Consider the following 21,028-nt stretch of genomic DNA (forward strand, 5'->3'; position numbering starts at 1 on the left):
CGAGGCCCGCACGGCGAGTATGCCCAACAAGAAGGTAGAGGGGAAAACGAAACAAGTTAGCATGGATCACTTTGCCAAAGCACCAGACAATAGGCAGCCGAATTCATCGGAGACAGCATTGGCGGAGGCCAACACCCCACACCCACCAGGTAAAGAGGGGCAAATCCTAGAGGCAATCGCCACCCTACAGGCGACGCTCGAGAAGAAAATGGACACGGCCATAGGGGCCCTGAAGGCATCTCTGGAACAAAAATTGGACACAGTCATGGTGGACGTAGGCCTCCTTCGCCAGGACGCGAGAAACCTGGCGGACAGAGTGACAACAGCGGAGCAGCAGGTACAGCAGAACACAGCGGACTCCGCCACCACGAGGACCCAGTTGACGGAGGTGCTCCAGAGAGTCAAGATCTTGGAAAGGAGAGCAGAAGACGCAGAAGGGAGGGCAAGGAGAAATAATATCCGCATAATCGGGGTTCCGGAAGGGGAGGAAGGGAACGACCCCACGGAATATATCGAAAATATGCTCCTACAGGAGGTCGGAGCTGGAACCCTGTCCCAAGGCTTTGTGGTGGAACGGGCACACAGAGCACTGATGCGAAGACCCCAGCCGGGGGCCCCTCCCAGAGCCATGATCGCTAAAATCATGAACTTTAAGGATAGAGAAAAGATACTGGAGTTCTCGAGGGGGGGAGGAGAGATTATCAGAAATTCATCCAAGATTGCCATATATCCGGACTACACAAGGACAAAAACAAAGGGCACAGTTCGGCCCCACAAAGGAACGCCTCAGAAAAGCAGAGATACGATACATGCTCCTGTTTCCGGCCAAATTAAAGGCGATACACAAGGGGAAGACACACTTCTTCGAGTCCACGGAGGAGGCAAATGCGTGGATGGATACCCAAAGAATCCCCCAACTGGAGCAGCGAAACGCTAACAGAGGCAGAGCCCAGCCCGGGCGTGAAATCCGCAGATAATTAGAATCAAGGGTGCAGAGTATCAAACGGACGAGAAGTTAGGAACAGGACGATAAATATGAAGGGAGCAACCAACCCTAACAAACCGCACTAGCCTAGTACGACGCACCCCCAAGAAGTGCGACCGAGAGTTCAGATGCCAGTTTTAAGTCATCACGCTGCAGCAGGCCGGCCTCACCCAGAGGAGCAAGGCAGGAGAAGCGGCGAGGCCCGAGCAGGGGGAGGGTGGCTGGGCGTTTGTTGTTGTTGTTTAGTTACAGTTCAGGTTATCGATAGACAGGAAGAATCGGAAGAAGGCATTGGCGTTGAAGGAAAGGGGAAAGAATATGATGGGGAGACGCCAGCACACCGTGACTGGAGCGAACCACAACAGGGACCCAGGAGACGGGGCCTACAAGAGGAGAAGAGACTGAGCCCCACGCGGGCGACCCCGGTCAACAGCAGTGAACATGGAAGCAGGGAAATGGACAAACAAATAGGGCCATGGGACGACGAGGCCAGGACTGCAAACACCCATGAGCCGGGATGAGCTAACGATAGCGACATGGAACGTGAGAGGCCTTAACGCGTACGTCAAGAGGCTGCGAGTTTACGCCTGGCTGAATAAAATGAAGGTCAAGATAGCAATGCTCCAAGAAACGCACCTGACAAGAGAAAAGCAGTCCAAGATCGACAAAAAATGGGGAGGGCAGGTGTTTAGTGCTACATATTCCAACTATGCAAGAGGGGCAATGATTTGGATCGCCCCGGGAGTACCATTCCAACTCATTAAAAAGGAGATCGACCAAGAAGGAAGAACGGTGATAGTGCATGGCAGGTTGGAGAATAGGGAAGTGTGCCTAGTGAACACTTATGCTCCAAATCACGACACGAGAGAGTACCTCAGAAAACTAACACCCAAATTAGCCCAGTACAGAGACACAATGTTCATCTGGGCCGGGGATTTCAACTGCGCCCTGAACCCGCTCCTGGATCGATCGGATGACAAGCTCAGGAGGCCAGCACCACCAGCCAAGGAACTACAGAGGGCACTAGATCACCTGAAGCTGGCGGACGTCTGGAGACAGGTACACGGGACAAGGAGAGGGTACACACACTACAGTGCACCCCACGGAACATTTACACGGATAGATTACATACTCACGGGCACTGAATCACTACACGAATTCACAGGTATTAGCATTAAAGCCCGAACGCTCTCAGACCACGCTCCAATACTGACATCATGGGCACACACACAAGGGAGAGCCCCGATACCTACGTGGCGACTCCGGGCAGAAGCTCTGGATGAGGGCGAATTCCAAGAACACCTACAGGGGGCAATAGATGATTACTTTGAACGCAACACAGGGAGTGTGGAGTGTAATGCCACGCTTTGGGATGCGTTCAAGGTGGTATTAAGGGGGGCAGCGATCGGTAAAATGGGCGGATTAAAGGGAGCGGCCATAGCAGAACTCAACGACCTAGAAAAGCGGATAGAAATAGAGGAACTGAGGGCGCAGGCAGCGGGGGAGGAGTCAGAGGAACTGATGGAGCTGAGAATGGGGTGCATAGGACTCTGGGAGAAGCTGGGACGGTTGAATTATGGGAGGTATTTACAAAGGTTACATGCGGAAGGGGACAAACCCAGTAGGCTCCTGGCCTGGCTCACTAGGCAAGAAAATAAGAGGGAACCCATAACGGTGATAGAAGACGAGACAGGGGAGGAGGTGAGGGGCCAAGTGCACATCAATCAGTTATTCGCGGAGTTCTACGAGGAACTATATGCCCCCAACCCGGAGGTAGACCCTGAGGACATAACCGATGCACTGGCAGAAATAAGGTTGCCAAAGTTAACAGAGGAGCAGGCCCAAATGCTTGATGCCCCACTCACAGAGGAAGAGATAGCGGGTATAATAGCAGAGCTTCCTACAGGCAAGTCCCCGGGCCCGGACGGACTCCCAGGAGAGTTCTATAAAAAGTTCAAAGACACTATCACCCCAAGGTTATTGGAGACATATCTAGAAGCATACGAAAATGCACGATTACCCGCTAGTATGTCGGAGACAATCATCGTCCCGATCCCTAAGCCAGGGAAGCTGCCCACAAGGTGCACGGCATATAGGCCAATTTCCCTTATAAACCAGGACGTTAAGATACTAACGGCGGCCCTAGCCAACCGTCTGATGCAGGTGATCCCCACATTGATACACCCCGATCAAACAGGGTACGTTCCTGGGCGGAACACATCATGGAACCTCCGTAGACTACACCACGTGATAGATAGAACGAACCAGGGACGGGGAGAACGTGCGATAGTGTCTCTTGATGCTGTCAAAGCATTCGATTCGGTGAATTGGGGGTGGATGGTGAGGGTCCTCGCCCACTTCGGCATTGGCGAAGGGTTCCTCAGGTGGATCAGACTACTGTATAGTGAGCCCAGAGCCAGGGTTAAGACAGGGAGATATATTTCAAAGGAATGGAGGATCTATAGAGGAACGAAACAAGGGTGCCCACTATCGCCAATGTTATATATCCTGGCCCTGGAGCCACTGGCGGTCTTCCTTAGAGCAGAATATGGAGACACGGGGATTGAGGTGGACGGGGTGCTTCATCAAGTCTCGCTGTACGCGGACGACATGTTATTGTTTGTAGAAAACCCCCGCATTAACCTGCCCTGCCTCTTGGAAGCAATAGGAGCATACACCAGACTCTCAGGCATAGCAATAAATAAAGAGAAGTCCCTGATCTTCCCCCTGGCAGATCTGAGACGGGCCCCCCCGGAGGGACTCCCAGAAGTGGGCCTAACATGGGCGCCACAGTCCTTCAAATATTTGGGGATAGAGGTCCATCATGACATTGCAGACACTCACCGACACAACACGCAAGCAGCCCTGGACACAACACGAAAATGCATGGCCTTCTGGAGAACACTCCCACTGGGGATGATAGGTAGGGCCGCCCTCCTGAAAATGGTAGTACTCCCACGCCTGTTGTACTTTTTCACCAACATCCCATATAACATTCCCAGGACATTCTTCACGAACCTAAACACAATAGCAAGAAATTACCTATGGGCAGGGGGGAGAAACAGGGTTGCAATGAGCACTCTACAGAGAGACTATGAGGGAGGAGGCATTCGTTTGCCGGACTTTGAAAAGTATTATCTGGCTGGACAGTTACAATTTGTGGTCAAATGGTTAGGGGAGGATGAAACAATGGATAAAACCAACTTCCAGCCCGCGCTGAAAACACATTACCTGAGGGAAATACTGTGGCTGGACAAACCCCTGCTCAGGACTTTACCGTACATGCTAAATCTTGCAGTGAGATTGTGGTGGAGAGCATGGAAGCTGCAAGGGACGAAGGACCCCTACTCAGCGCAAATACCCCTGGCGGGCCTGGTGGGCACAGACATGAGCTTGTTGGTAGCGTTCCGAACACAATGGGAGGCCAAGGGGGTAGCGCAAATCGGAGACATGAGAAGAGAGGGGAGATGGGCAGACTTCCAGGAGATGAGGGAAGAATACGAAATACATGAGGGCCAATTCATCCTGTATAATAGACTGATCCTCAGAATCAAGGATAGATGGCCAGAATGGGAAGACCAAGAAGAACCGGCAGGAGCATTAGACATGTGGTACGACATTTCAGAGGGGACACACACGACCTCCAGACTATACGAGCAGATGCTGAGACCCCACACAGACCAAAAACTACACATAAAACAGAGTTGGGAAGACGAACTCCAAAGGCCGCTCAGCGACCATGAATGGAACAGGGTGCTGAGATACCCCAAAACAGTGTCCAGGAACGCAAGGTTCAAACAGGCCCAGTTGTACGTGACACACAGGGCGTACCTCACACCTAAGAGGATGAAAGTGATACGCGGAGGTGACCCCAGCGGGTGCCCACGGTGCTCGACCGAGGAGGCAGACATGGTGCACATGTTTTGGGAATGCCCGGTGATACAGACGTTTTGGGAAGGCATCAGGACCAAAATAGCGAAAAGTGGCCTCCAGATACAGACGGAGCACCCCGAATGGTACTTACTGGGCCTCTTCCCTCGAGGAGGCAGAGACAGGGTGCACCTAGCAAAAATGAAAGACCTGATTTGCATACTAGCTAAAAGAAGGATAGCCATGTCCTGGAAATCTAGAGGAGGCCCGACCATAGAAGCATGGTGGGCAGACCTCCGAAAGTGGACACTAGCGGAGACTGCGGTGTGGATCAGAGCAGTGCAAAGAGGGGAGGGGGAAACGGCTGGGAAAATAGCGGCATGGAATTCCCTAGTGCAGAATCTATTCGGACGAGGAGAAGAGGAAACCGACGAGGAGGATCCGGAGGAGGCTGGGGGATACCAGAGCGCCCAGGACAGCGAGACACAAGGAATGGAAGAATAGACACCGTTGTATGGACACGGAGGCAGCAAGCGGAAGCAGCCACAGACTGGGCAGATAAGCTGTTGGACACTTTAAGACGATGACCCCACGGCAGAATCCGCCGAAAAAGCCAAAATGCCAGTTGAATGTTCGTATGTTTGTATGTTGTATGTATTTACGTTGTTAATTGAAAATAAAAAGAAATTAAACAAAAAAAAAGTATGCACACGCACAAGTGCATCTTGTAAAAACACATAAACATGCACATCTTGCTGTTTATTTTTACATGCAAAAAGAAGTACAAATAATATGTTTGTCAATCAGGCCCAATGTGTTCATTCCCACCCCATCCCGCACCGCCACCCCAACTGAGTCCCCATTGATTGGTTCGGGCTCCCTCGCTATTCTCGGTTGTTATAGCATATCTAGGAGAACTATTTATGCCCCTGCACTTACAAATTTCACCAGCCGCCACTGGCCCTGGGACGACTGTGCAGGGAGCTGGGTGGGGCAAGCCATGGCATAGTGGTGGGAGCTGGGTGGGGAGAGTCCAGTATCTGTGGTGGGGTAGGGAGAGCCCAGGGACATGGCTAGGAGTGGGATGGGGAAGCCCAGAGACTATGATGGGTGCAGGTGGGGGAGCCCAGGCACTATACTGGGAGTAGGGTGCAGTGATGACGCGCAATAGTTCATAGCCATTTGAACTTACTGTCCATTTGGCATTTTGAATGTGAGGGGGTCGACCTGCCCACATTTTGCTCATGGGGGCCGAGGCCAAAAAACTTTGAAGACCACTAGTCTAAAACAAGGTAATTGTCAAAAAGTGCCCTCACGGAATCGGCTGGTAGATCTCAATTCTAGATATGGTTTTAGAACTGCATTGAGATAATTAAAGGTTAATTTCTGTCTCTTTGGGTAAAGAGAATGTTGAGAGTTTTACAGTGGGTACACTTGCCTCGCTAGTTCACGTATCACAGAGTTCTGAAAAGGTCTCGCCTTCATAGATCTGAGGGGTGCTTTCGACAGTGTAAACCGAAACAAACTGTGGCAAAAACTGGCAAATTGGAACTGTCCAAGAAACCTCATCGAGCCAATTAGAGCACTATATACGCAAACCACCGTCAGCATAAGACTAAACAACGAAGGCACCCTATCCAAGCGGATACCAACCAGCATAGGTGTGAAACAGGGATGCCCATTAGCTACTGAACTCTTTAAATTGTTTATTTCTGACATCCCTGCTCATCGCAAAGATGTGCGATGTTTTCCACCAAAACTGAATAACATCGAAGTAGGATGCATAATATATGCTGATGATGTGGTTTTACTGGACAGAACCGAGATAGGCTTGCAACGCCAATTAACAAACCTTCATGACTACCTGCACAAAAATGACCTGGAGCTAAATATTGAAAAAACTAAGATCATTATTATTAGCCAAAATCGTCCGAAAAGACAAAAAATCTTCAAGTGGAAAATCGATGACATCTGTCTTGAAACAGTCAATTCAATCAGATATTTGGGAATCATCTTTAACAACTCAGTCCATGAACATCACTGGAAAGTTGACATGGTCAATCGTATGACTCAATTTGGCATTCAGGGACAGTTGCTGAACAAAACGTTTGGCAAGTTCACTTTAACACCGGTCTTGATTTTCTATACCCAAAAGGTAGTTCCAGCAATCACCTTTGGATCAGAATCCGGTTGGAACATAGATGTCTCGTTTTGGCAAAAATTGGAAGGAATCTTCTGGCGGCGTGTTCTGAAGCTTCCAACCTACATATCAATGACCCAAATCAGATACGAACTTTCACTGAATTCTCTACATTCGCATGTAATGTGGAAGTCCTTAACAGTAATGCGAAAGATGAATTTGTCTCCGACAGCCCCTGCATTCCAAATTTTCTCTGCGACAAGTAACACAGGGAATTCGAAACTTCTCGATGAGTGGAAGCAAATCATGCTGAGAATCTTAGCCACTGCTGATCTCAACCTGAACGATCTACTAGAGAGACCACAACTAGCAAAAAAAAAGTTCGAACAATGGTGCTGGATTTCGAACAATGATTCACGTCTCTTGAAACCGACCACCTTAGACGCTGGAGTTGGGGCACTTAAGCTAAATGTTACAAGCAACTACCTAAAACACTGCCCGTCTCGACATCATCGTGAGCAGTTTCTAAGGTTTCGTTTAAATGCCATAAAAACGAAAGAAATTATGTGGAGTCGTCACTTTAAAGAAGTGAGTAACAATATATGTCGTTTCTATCACTGTGAAACCGAAACTTCTGAACATCTCCTCACTAGATGCAAAGATACCACCGCCAAACGGATGACGCATCTGGGAGACTTCATTCCTGTGGACTGTATTAGTCGAGATTGGTGGTCATATGCGGCAGCCGGACACTGTATAAAATTAAGCTGTGCCGTAGTTGAATACTTGGACTCTCTACGTCTCGACACAAACTTTATTTGAAACAACGTTTCATCCAGGATTTTCAGAAGTGGCTCGAGCGGACGGTAATAGTCTGATGGACCTTTGCTTGTTTTGGAGAAGTCCTCTTCTCTTTTTCTTCTTCTTCCTTCTTTTTGGATACATAGGACCACATTGTAATAAAAGTCTGATGTCACAATGCTTGCATTGAGACATGTCAGACTGGTGTTTCAATAAAAAAAAAAAAAAAAGAAAAGGGTCCAACAATGTCAGAACATAATAGCCATCATTCTTCAAATTGAGCAATTTATTTATTTATTTATTCATATTTGTAAAGCGCACAACAGCCCAAGGGCATCGTGGCGCTATGCCTATTTAGCTAAATTCTCACTGGGAGGGAGGATGCTATGCTTTAAAGCAATTGTTTTCCTCACTTAATCAAAGCAAGTCAAAGCATATATTATAGAGACATAAAGGATAAGGGACGCAACACAAACAATATATGTTAATACTGTGTGCATCTTGTCCCTGCACAATACATCCACTCTGTGGCATAGAGCGCTTTCTCTGCTGCCCACCTAAAAATAGCACATGGGCAGCAGGAGTAAGAAGAGGCTCCAAATGCAGGCACCTTCAGGAGAGTGGGGGGCAGGGCTCTTGTATCCCGTGTTTCACTCTCCTGTGGCCCGCCAGGCCTGGGAGGCCCCACACCATCTGGGAAACAGAACTAGCCTGCAGATACTCAATCCTGCCAGCCTCCCCAGTCTCGCTGTCTAAGGTAGCACATCCAGAGAAGGGGTTAGTCACACAAAATGATGGCAAATTGCACCTCAACATCCCTGCATTCCCAGGTCGTGCGTGTTCGTCTCTCCGGTTCTGCTATGATAGTTGACAAGGATACAAGCACATTGACGCAGGTACCCCCTGGGACCCGCACATCAACTTTAGAATTATGAGCCATATTCTCTGGTCTAACTGTGCTAATTGGGTGTAATGTAATATAAGTCTAAATGGGCTAAAGGGATCAGTCACTGCTCTGCTAACTGGGCCTATGGAATCTGGTCTTCTTACTGTGTTAACATGGCAAAATGGAATCAGGCACTGCTCTGCTAGCTGGGCCTATGGAATCTGGTCTTACTGTGTTAACATGGCAAAATGGAATCAGGCACTGCTCTGCTAGCTGGGCCTACGGAATCTGGTCTTACTGTGTTAACATGGCAAAATGGAATCAGTCACTACTCTGCTAGCTGGGGCTATGGAATCTGGTCTTACTGTGTTAACATGGCAAAATGGAATCAGGCAATGCTCTGCTAGCTGGGCCTATGGAATCTGGTCTTACTGTGTTAACATGGCAAAATGGAATCAGGCACTGCTCGGCTAACTGCATAATGGAAGCTGGAAATGCTGTGCTAACTGGTCAGAACAAATTCTTAAACTGCTGTGCTATGTGAACAGTAAAGAATACAGCACTGCTGCACCAGCTGGGTTTAATGGAATCCAGCTATGATCTGCTAACCTCTGAGAGATAGAATTTGGCACTTCTATGCTTACTGGTCATATCACTGAACTGGGGCGAGTACCTGGATATTGGATGGCAATGGTGTGAGTAGCTAGGCTTGTTTATGGCAAAACCTGGAACTTAGAGGACTCTTGGCTTTTGATGGTAATACCTCGTATATGGTAGCAATATCAGCTCTCTGATGCGAGTGCTAAAGCCAATGATGGCAATACCTGACAACTAATGGTACTCCAAGGGCATATGTTATGTTATATTATATATATTTGTAAAGCGCATCGTACGCCCGGAGGCATCATGGCGCTACACTGTAGAGGTGAGAACCGACTAACTGCAAGAAAGGACTAAAAGTCCGCCGAAAAGAGAGGTGGGCCTGAGTATCCCTCATAGAGAAAAGGAGGTAATTCCAGGCTTTCGTTGCCACCACTGAGAAGGACCTCCCTCCTACCCACAAGAGCTTTCGGGGGCTGGACAATCTTCAGGGATTCAGAGCGAAGAGACCTGGCGGGTATGTAGCAACAAAACTTTGATTGAAGATATTCAGCACCTCTATTGTACAAGGCCTTGTGAACCAAACACAGCGACTTGAACATAATACGTTGTTCAACTGGAAGCCAATGGAGCTGGCGTAGAAACCGTGTCCTATGTGCACCAAAAGGAGGATGGAGAACTGATCTAGCTGCCGTATTCTGCATCAACTGCAGACGCAGAGGCCTAGCCAGGATTGTCTAGCAAATGGGGCCTGAAGCTAATGTAGTTGGGCCCACTGCACTGACAAAAATATCTGTAAATGCCCACACAGCGCAGCTGAGCGGGCATTTACAGATTTTGGGTGGGCCTTGCCCCTCAGGCCCTACCCTGTCTACGCCTCTCTGCAGACGATGGAACAGATGACGAGAAAGAGCAAAGTACAACGAATTACAGCAATCGATATTACTAATAATTAAAGAAGAACCTATCGGGGCATAAAACTTCCATGGAATACAGGGGAGAATTTTCCAAAGAGTCCTCAATTTAAAGCAGGCAGTATTTGACAAAAAGCAAGACCAGTGCAAAATAATACATAGAAGCAAACGAAGGACACCCTCCACAGGAGAAACGAAATCGAAATGCATAATATAAAAAATATTCCTTCGTCATAAAATAATGTACCAGTGAAAAGAGGTCAATACAAAGACACAGAGCATCCCTAAGTGCTTGCTTTCAATTTGAAACTGTTTTTTGAGGAAAGCATAAACATAATATTGTGGTCAAAAGTGAAAAAGTGTAACCATAACCATTGCAACTTCACCGACAGGAGTCTCGATTGAGTTTATATCAGACTCCCATTTCCAAAAGTGTCATGATGTGCAACTCAGGCGCCCCCCAGAACCCACCAGCACCCCAGCAGTAGTGTTAGATTGAGCAGTTGCTGATAAGCCCTGAGGAAGTGCTCCATTAGATAACGATGGATGTTAGCTATCAACATGGATAGGCGATGCACAGAAAGAAAAAGCAATACTGTTCTACTTAACTTACCTTTGCTATGTTGACATCTCGTTTGGATTGTGTTCCAACATTAGTGAGAATGTTTTCAACCATTCTTGAAATTTCAGCATCGGGAAAGGACTGGCAAGATACACCCGAGGCTGTGAAGTTTTGAAGTTGGTGCTTTGAAATTTCTTTAATTATAAGACTTGCGATTCTTTCAGACACTGATGATCCACTGCATGAAATTGCTGTGAACAGTTTATATGCAGAGCCACATTTATGTAAGGCACTGGTGTAAACAGAGTCAACCACTGCAGTAATTAAAGTGTTTTGTTCATGATAGAAAGCACCTCCTTGCGGTGCTTGTTTGATCACATTCATTTTGTTTTTGATCATTTTCATTAACAGAGTATTTATGAACTCTGACGTTATTTTGCTTAATTTAGCTTTGAGTAAGTTACTGTTGGTTGTCATGGTTTGGTCACAATTACAGCATACCAGGATCTTTGTTAAAAATTGGCTTGCAATTTCTTCCAAAATTGGCGCACAAAGTCCATGACCAATGGCCTGTAAAGGGGGACTGGAAGGTGGAAAATTACTCAGACCTCTGAAAACTCTTTCAACAAAATAACTTGATTCGGAGGCCACATATTTATCTGATAATTTACCATATGATTGATATGAATGATAGCGATAAGTGCACATTTGTGCAACTAATGAACGGGATACTCGCTGTGCTAGATTAGTGCTTTTTGACATCAATTGCTTGCAAATAAACCAGTGAGTTCCATACAGCTGATAAATATCACTGTAAACAACGTCAACTACATTTACAACAACTTGAACATCTTTTGGATGCAGCTTCCGTGTTTCCTGAATATCTTCATTAATCTGTATTTGTTTTTCAAAAATCTCAACTGACAATTCATTGAATATTGACAAAATAACCTTTTTCACTCTAGATACTGAGTTATCATCTTTCGAGTTTATGGCCAAACTGGGACAGTTAAAAAAAAGCCTGATTAAAAATGTGGCTACAACCTCTTCTAAAACAGTGCGAGACAAAACAATTGATTGGGGTTGCCTAAATTCACCTTCATCTATAGGTTGCTTGACCGTAATTCCAACTTTATCTGAGCATGCAGCTTCAATGTTTGTTGAAGGAGCTTTCCAATCTGTATCATATGAGGAGCTGCCTTTGTTGTGGACTTGGATTACATTGTTCACAACTTTTGAAACTATACTATTGGCATTGAGGGTCGTGTATGAACAGAGCGATAAATCATGAGTGACATATCTTTGCAACTGGTAGTCCAACATTTCTGACTTAGCTAGACTGACAATTTTTTCAACAAATACGCTGCTTTTACCCATCAGGCCTCTATAAAAGGATTCTGAGACATCATTCCCAAATTCTTTAAATACTTTCTTAAAAACACAGTTTACAATTGCATTTACTGAGTGTCCAAGTATTTCTGGGTAATTCTGTTTTCCTTCCGACAGGTTGGCTACTCTAACTTGAGCGTTGTCGACCTCTATCAATAAAGCATTTATAAAAGACCTAGCTATTTCATGGAGGTGAGACTGTGACTGAGCCACATCTTTTTCTTGCACAATCTGATGTCGAATGCTGATAAAGATTTTAGATGCAATCCCCGAAATAATTTCCTCCACAAATAAAGAAGAAAAAACGGTAATATGGCCCATGGCTTCAGTTTTCTCCTGAGATTCATTAGGGCAACACAGTACTGGTTTGTCATCTAGATCAGATGGTAAATATGAGGGTAGTGATTTTGCTTTTGGAACTGCTGCAAAGTTAGTACCAGAAATCACTTTCATTAAGTGATACAATATGATTTCCACAGTATGTTTACTTCCAGATTTAATTTTGTCTTGTGCTGCCAGCTGTGTCCCATACGTCTTCAAAAGTGTATTATAAATAGCATCCACAATGTTTGGTATATCTTCATGCAGATTCAGATTATTAACTATTTCTACCGCGGTACGTGGAAGATCATGATTTGGAATATCATTCACCAATGCATGTAAAAGTTTAGAAATTACATCATTTAATTCAGAATCTGTCAACATGCCTTGGAATTCTGCGCATTTGTTGTGCTCAGCAAAGGGCCTAAATAGTTTTGAAACAAGGTGGACAAGAACTTCTTTTATAAATTCAACAGACTTTTCACGTGTTAGTTTCATGCAAGGCTCGTCTCGGATTTGGATGTTATATTTCACTTTCTCAATAATATTAGAAGCTTCTAGACCTGAATACTGGTCAGGTGATAGGTCGGATAAATTAGATGGTTCTATATGATAGTCTGAAAAACCTGCTAACAGAAAACATTTCAATTTGTCAGCAAATACCTTGTCATTATTCATGATAAAGTTTTGAACAGCAGCATGAGAACCATATTGTTTCATGACATTAAGATAAACTGATCCGACAACTCTCTCAACAACACCCTTGTTTGGTAGATTTTGAGTTTCATTGTTAACTCTTACGATCTCAATTGGAGAATTATTTAGTCCACCTGTAAGACAATTAACACATTCCATTGCTTTTGCAAGCAAATTATTTTGGGGTGTATCTTCTTCTTTGAGTTGACAGTTTGAGTTAAAAATGATTTTGCAAAGCAGCCCAGAAATTACATCTTCCACAAAGGAAGCCGGGTAGACTGCATGGAATCGTAATTCTTGGACTTTTTCACTTTGTTGGCAATTAACTGTTTTTTGTGGCAAAAGTGCAATGTTCTCAACTGAACGAATGAAAGATATGTTTGTTACTTCACCAGAAAGCTGCAGATGAGCAAGTTCTAAAATTAGTGTTTTGGCAATTGTTGCAGTAACTGTTTCATTTTTACTGGCTAAAGCTTCTTCTATCGCTTTGGGTGATTTACAAATATGCACTATATCTCTGTGTACTAATTCAACAGCTTTGTGTATATCTACTGCTATTTGCAAGTACTGCTTTATGTTTGAATTGTTAGTATTCAAATGCAGGTCCTTTGAAATGTTTTGTATTACTTTATGCCTTAAATGTTTTACAGTTTCAGAAAACTCGGCTTCTGCATATATTACCATATTATTGTTTGGCTTTTGCAAAAGTGTAGCTCTGAGCTTGGTAACAATATCTTTCAGAAATGTGGTGGTGAAAAGCCAATTAATGTGCAGTAATAAGGCTTGCCACTGATTACCACACTGGATAACCTCCTGTATAACTCTATGAATGATATAATCATTGTCTAGCTCTGTGTATGAATAAGATGCACATTTTTCAGAAACATTTCTCTGTAGTGTAAGATAGGAAATTTCTTTAAGTACTAAATTGATAATTTTCTCTGCAAAAATGTTGCTGTCGTGTATGAGATAGGTGTACACTGCTTGCTGAGTTCCAAATTCCTGTAGAATATTGTAAGACACTACATGAACAACATTATTAATATCCATGAGTTCTGTTGGGGGGAACATTGTTTCATCTGCTTTTACAATCTTAATTTGCAATTTTGTAAGATATTCCAACATAGATTTCAAAAACGTTAACGCAAGTTCACATAATTCATCATCATGCGGCAGTACCACTCCATTGAATAGAACATTGTTTGCTGATGCAAACAGGATTTTAGATAACAGTCCAAAGATAATGTCCTGTAATAAAGAGGCCTGATAAACACCTACAAAAGAATATTGTCCTTGCTTTATCAAAGACATTTCACACTGATCTTTAAGATTAATATGATGGAATTCTGCAGATCTAAGGGCATCCGCAGGAAAGCCCCAATTTTGGTAATCTGCTTTGCTCAATAATTGGGTCTTTGAATTCCCTAGTGAAATGGATCTGCCCTGCTGCATTTGTTCAAAAAAATCATGACTGCTTTTTACACTGATTTTGATATCTGTACAATCTCCACCTTTTTTACTAGCAAGTTCCATGCATCTCTGCTCTTCATTACATTCACCGAAGGTCAATTCTGTCCATGCTGGTGTTGGCACACATTTACTCTTCAATGCTACACAAGCTACTGGATGAATGGTTTTATCTGTACCTGCCGAGCAAGTTAAGACTTGCTTTGATTCCACATCTTCATTTGGCAAAGAAGAGTAAGATTGTTGTAGACCTATCATAGACATGCATTTCTTAGTTACTTCCCTGCCCAGCTCAATTGTTTCATGCTTTTTATTGCAGTTGATGAAGGAGAGTTCTGAACGTTTTGGCGTTAAAATACAAGTGTTTTTCAATCCCTCAAAATCAACAGAATGTATACACTCCACCGTTCCAACTGAACTAGGTAATAATGGCTTCATTTGCACATCTCCAACTGGCATACTAGGTGGAGATGCCGCATCTGGTGTAGGTTTGCATTCTGCAGATAACTTGCTGCCACCTTCTAGTGCCAGCTCTTCATTGGGAAGGATAATTTCAAATGGAAGGGATAATTGTTTCTGTTTTCGTATATGCACGTATTTGATCTTTTGTACCACATCATCTTTAGGATTTCTGCACTTTGCTATTTCTGGTGAACTAGACAACACTTGCTTTAGTTTCACTTCTTCAACTGGCAAATTGGGAGAAGTTGCGTGTGTGCTTGGTACAGATAGACATTTTGGTGGCATGTTGCTGAAAACATATTTACTTCTTTGGGGAAAATCACATGAAATGAATTGTGGCAGTTTTGGTTTCAGTGTACACACATTTTGTGAGGTGACACCATTTGCAAGAGGCAAGTTCCTGCATATTTCTGCCAAAGATGACACCTGTTTCAGTTCACCATCCTTATATGGCCCTATTGGGTGAAAGGGTTTAGGGAGTTGATCAGTTTTCTCACTTTGATCTTGCTGTTAATTCAGCAAGGACGATTGTGTGCCTTTTGTTGCTGACTTACAGTCGATGTTTGAGGTCTCAAAATCTACAGGCTGCATATTGTAATCTGTTTTTATTGGTGCCCTAAACTGTGACAGTGCATCATTAACAGGATTTAATGGAGATACATTTTCTGGGTTAATTGATGGTGTGTTTGCACACCTTCGATCTAAGGCACATGACAATCTATTGGATTTGATCAATTTGTCCAATTTAGATGATTCAGGCAATACTTCTTCCGCATTATCTACTTCAAGACTGTTAAGAACTTCTGATTCAAAAATTGTTTCAGTTGTTCCTTTCATGGGCAATGCTGTTATGCTTTCTGAAGATGTTTTTATATCACTGGCTGTCTTGAAGTCCTCTCTCATGATTCTCTGTCCACAGGTTTGAAAGATAGAATGTCCTATCTTCCCCTCAGATGTCGTGGAACACATATCTGTAGGTGGAAACCTAGAGCCCAAATCCATTTCACGTTTCTCAGTGGCAGTTACTTTTGCAAATTTAATTTTTTTAAGGGGCGTTTTTGCCGATTTATGTTTTTTATCTGCTTCAAGAGTGCTTAGAGTTGGTGGAAACCTTGTAGAATTGTGAGGTGCAATTCGGACACTATCATGATTTCTTTGGAGAACTGTTTCCGCATTATCAGAACTGCGAAGTTCTAAGGATTTTTCAGTGGTATGACTTGGAACCAACTCTAAAGGGGTGCTTTCTGCCCTAAAGGACTGGTCTTTTGGAGAAACACTGTTTTGTTTCCATTCAGAAAGTACATCTCTCAGAAGTAACCTGATAATGTTACTTGCTGTGGTGATGTCAGGTAAAGGTAAAATATTGCCACACAATGCTGTTCTTTGATCAGTTTCTAGATTTAACTCATTTTCAATTACTTGGAGAATTCCACACAAAAGATGTTCTGCATAGTTTTCCAAAAGAGATTGAGTTACGCTTGCATGTGCTGACAGTTTCACAGGATCCTTTGTCGAAATAAAAGCTGGAAGAATTATTAAGGGCTTGGTTGTTATAGTTGGTAAAACATTTCTTTTTCTGTGTTCAGTTTTAGGCACTACTCTAATTTTTGTGCCATTTGTTCTTCTAAATGTACTAAGTGCATTGCACACATATTTCCAGCGTGGCTGAGACATTGAAATCTCCTCTAGCTGAAATATAATAAAAGTTTGAAGTACATCACAGGCATGTCCAATTAGTTCTTCGGTTACTGTTGAAAAGCCCATTTTCCCCATCCCTTTCGGAGAAATCATATTCGAGCTGTCAGTTCTCAAGAAAGTTTCCTTTCTTAAGCTGAAATATGGACACTTCTCTCCCTGTAGTTTAGAGGCAATAACAGAGTATACCTTTTCAAGCATATGATCAGTAATTTCACTACCGATACGCCTCACCTCTGCTTTGGATTCTAGTGTTAAAATTTCAATGCAGCAGTGAATGTTAACTTCATTAACTGACAGATAAGGCGCGTAATGCTTTAATCCCTCAGTAAAGTATGGCAATGATAGGGCCAAATGACCCAAATCTGTGATTATTCTTTGAATAACTTCAGAACATACATCTTCAGTGACACGCAGGCATGACAATGCTTCTTCTTCCTTGTATCCCTCCCTCCTAAATACTTTTTGCAAAATATTTTGGGAGATCTGTTTCTGGTAATGGTCTACATTGAGACTGGTCATTGTACTAAATACAAGCTTTGAGGATTTATTTTTCTGGCTCTGAAATTCACAAAATTCCGTATGACGAAAATATGGCTGTAAAAGCTGTTTTTCTTCGAACCCATCTCCTGTAGAATGGTCATGAATTCTTAGACATGTTTTGGAATCATGTGAGGTTTTTTCAAGTACATTTTGGCGATGTTCAGCTGTAAGTTGGGGAACTGTGCATCTGCAAGAAAAGGACATATTTTAATTTTTTATTTTATTTGAACACAAACTGAAAATTACTAACAAGTAAACATATCAGTACTGGATACCAAGCTATCAGGCTGTCAGGCATAGAAAAGCTGGCAGTGAAAAATTAAAATACACGCATTAAGAATGTTGGTAAGCATTGTAAGTGGATTTAATGCAAATTTGCATGTATGCTGATTTGAGAATTACTAGGGCCAATGTTTCTGACTAGAGAATCCATTTTGAATTGTGTGCCTGCAGGCAGACTGATGCACTCACTTCACCAGCACAATTATTTAGAGAGATTTATTTTACTGGCAAAAATATATTAGTGTACACTCATAAAGATGCCGCAAACGACTGCTGTTAGAGGAATATTAAGGCATAAGTATATTCAGTGGATCCAGCGCTCATAGCTACTTCATGTAAACTTTAAACTGACCGTGAGCATCTAAACTGGCTTGGCTTCACAGAGCTTTAGTGATGTCAGAGAATATCCCACTCATTCCACTGAGAGCAACGCACTAGATAAGGTAAAAGAGAGATGAATTTATGATTCAGGAGAACACATTCTACGATTGCACAGAACCTGTATGCTCTTTTTGCCTGTGGCCATTCTCTGATGCTGCTATTAAAGAGTTGACAAACCATCTTCACCCAATTGAGTCCTGCCTCTGTTTTCTGCAGAAAAAAACCAGTCAGTATGGCCCATAACACAACTTCTGTTCCATGTAATGTATTTATTTATTTACGTTTGTTCAATGTAGTTTATTTATTTAATATATTGAAATCTCACTCGACTTCAATTACATGGAAACTGTCACATATACTTCCAATTAATAAAAAAGGGTGATAGGCTACATCCGTCCATCTATCGGCCTATAGCCCGACTTGATGCCCCAAGTAAGATATTTGCGGCACTCGCACTAAATGATCTGGACAGATGTGGCTTGCAGACTGAAACTCGGGATTTTTGACAGCTATGCTTTAAAAGGCGCATAGGGGCAGGTTTAAACGGTCTCCTTTTGCATCTTCTACATGTCCAGACTGATGCTCAGCATTATCTAATATTCGTCATCTTTGTTGTTTTGTCTATGGCCTTTGACCGAGTAAACTGTGACACTTAATTGAAAAAACGATTGAATTGAGGTTTTCCTGCTACCTTGATTAACATCCCTTGAAATCTGCATAGCAATACGCAAATCCACAAAACTGGTCACTTCATAGATCCAATAAATTACATATCGTGGATTGTGCCAGGGATGTGTCCTGGTGCCTGCATTGTTGAATCTTTATATTGAAGATCCTTGGAAAGCTTTCATATATTCTAAAGGATTCCCCCCGCGAATGTATTAAGTGCTCCCTAAATTGTCTAGTTTCCTTCTTGAGATGGCAAGATCTAGAGATTAACGCCTCAACAACTAAAATATTAATTTTCAACTCCATTAAAGCTAACAAAATGAAATTCCAATGGCACATTGATAGTACTAAACTGGAAGTACTGAGCCATTGGAAATATCTGGGCTCAATAAACAGGCAAAACAACAATTGTCGGAGCACATATAAGTACTTCGATCCGACTATCATGACACATTCAGCACTATTGAAAAACATTGATATTAAATTTGGGGCGTTAATCTATTTTACCATTGATTCGATACTATGAAGCGAAGATTACTCCATGCCTATTTTTTTGGGGCCGAATTTAACAACAACCTGATTGATTGGTCAAGGATTGAAGGTAAATTGTTGCAGCACTGGTTAAATCTACCCAACTATGTTTCATTCCCTGTCATAAGATATGAATTGGGTCTTTGTTCACTGCAATCACCAGTTGAATGGAAAAGATTAACCCTATTTGAGAACATTCTTGATCCACCTGCCCACTCCCTATTCGTAATGCTGCAAGAATAATGATCAATTACTTGTGTCCTGTCTTGAATGAATGGTTAGCTCCAAAAGCAGCAATGTCATCAATTATGCCATTTGTGATGTTATCTTTGATGTCCTGAGTGTTAGTCCTAGAAGTGCATACTGGTGGCACCAGTTATGGTTGCATAGTGTGGTAAACTAAACCTTTTTCCCAAATCAGGAACACCAGAAGGTAAGTAGTTTACATGTAGGTTTATTCTCTTAGATATAAGGTAAGCACTGGGACAGCCATCCAGCCCAGCACATTAGGTCCAACTGACACCAGTAGAACCCAGCACACCAAACATCCAACAACACTCCAAATAGAATGTCGGTGACATCACCACACCATCTTTACACACATAGCCATAATCAGGCCCCAGCACAGATTATGACACATAGCTTACCATAACATGCAAATTTCTTTAGTTTTTCGATTTTACTTGTAACCATAACGTCCCTTTAACAAATTTTCTACTCTGAATTTGATAGGTTTTTATTAGTGGATCTTAACCATTTAACAACTTTATTTCTGTGAATTTCACAGGTTTATATTAGTGAAAATGTTTCATGATGTTACATCACTGTATACAAGTTATGTGTCGTTATCAGCAGCGCATGCTGGGGATGCAAGTCATGGGTGAATTGCCTAGGATATGAGGCTCGACCGTGACCCCAGCCCATCGAAACCACTGCCATTATTCAATGCACCTACCCTGCATCCTATTTCGTTTCCACTATACCTTCACAATGTGACCAATGGACAGTGCTCATGGCTTGCAGCCATGGCCAGTCTCCGTAATCCATTGTGCATGGGCTTCGGTTATGCTGCATGCCCCAATAAGCAAATCACAGTAGACATTTATCCTTGCCGAGCGCCAGGCCCACTGTTCAGGCACCAAAGTTATATCACTATTTGTTTGTACTTACATTTTGACACTTTGGAAAAAATAAAACACAGGACAGACTTGCAAAGGCATGCTTACAGGTTCTTGCTGATGCTCCTCGCGCACGTTTGATGCAATCCCGTCCAGCACTTCGGGCGGTAGTCATGGGCAGAATTTGTTTTACCATTGAAACCTAGGGCTTCGGCCATGCCACATGCCCCAAACAAGCAAATAAGAGTAGACTTTTGTCCTTGCCGAGGGCCAGGCCCACCGCCCAAGCACCAAAGTGATATCACTATTTTTTGTACTTACATTTTGACACTTTGGAAAAAATAAAACACAGGACAGATTTGCAAAACCATGCTTTCAGGTCCTTGCTGATGCTCCTCACGCACGTTTGCTGCAATCCCATCCAGCACTTCATGATGTAGACGCTAGCAACATTAATTTTCCCATTCAAATCTATCCCAATTTAAAAAAAAAAAAAAATTCCCTGGTGGCCACGCCCAATTTAACCTCATTGGTGATCCCTGGTGGCCATGGCCAGTGGTCAGAATGTTCGGGTCAACCTGATCCAGACAATCTGGCCACTGGCCATGGACACAGGTTATACCTCAGTCACAAAAGGTATATCACTATTTTTTGTACCTATATAATGACACTTTTAAAAAAATAAAAAAGACAGATTTGCGAAACCATGCTTTCAG

At 43.3% G+C, this 21,028-nt stretch overlaps 1 protein-coding gene across 1 annotated transcript in view; it reads right to left on the bottom strand.

Moving 5' to 3' along the window:
- Window positions 1-21,028, bottom strand: part of LOC138498247 (uncharacterized) — a 107,976-nt gene that overhangs the window by 73,965 nt on the left and 12,983 nt on the right. The window contains exons 2-3 of the mRNA XM_069622099.1: window positions 15,648-17,417; window positions 10,810-15,548 (exon numbers count right to left, since the gene is read on the bottom strand). Coding sequence (XP_069478200.1) covers window positions 10,810-15,548; window positions 15,648-17,417 — 6,509 coding nt within the window. The remainder of the gene's footprint in view (window positions 1-10,809; window positions 15,549-15,647; window positions 17,418-21,028) is intronic.

The sequence above is a fragment of the Ambystoma mexicanum genome, chromosome 5q, assembly GCF_040938575.1.
Source record: "Ambystoma mexicanum isolate Mex_15411 chromosome 5q, UKY_AmexF1_1, whole genome shotgun sequence".
Lineage (NCBI taxonomy): Eukaryota > Metazoa > Chordata > Amphibia > Caudata > Ambystomatidae > Ambystoma > Ambystoma mexicanum.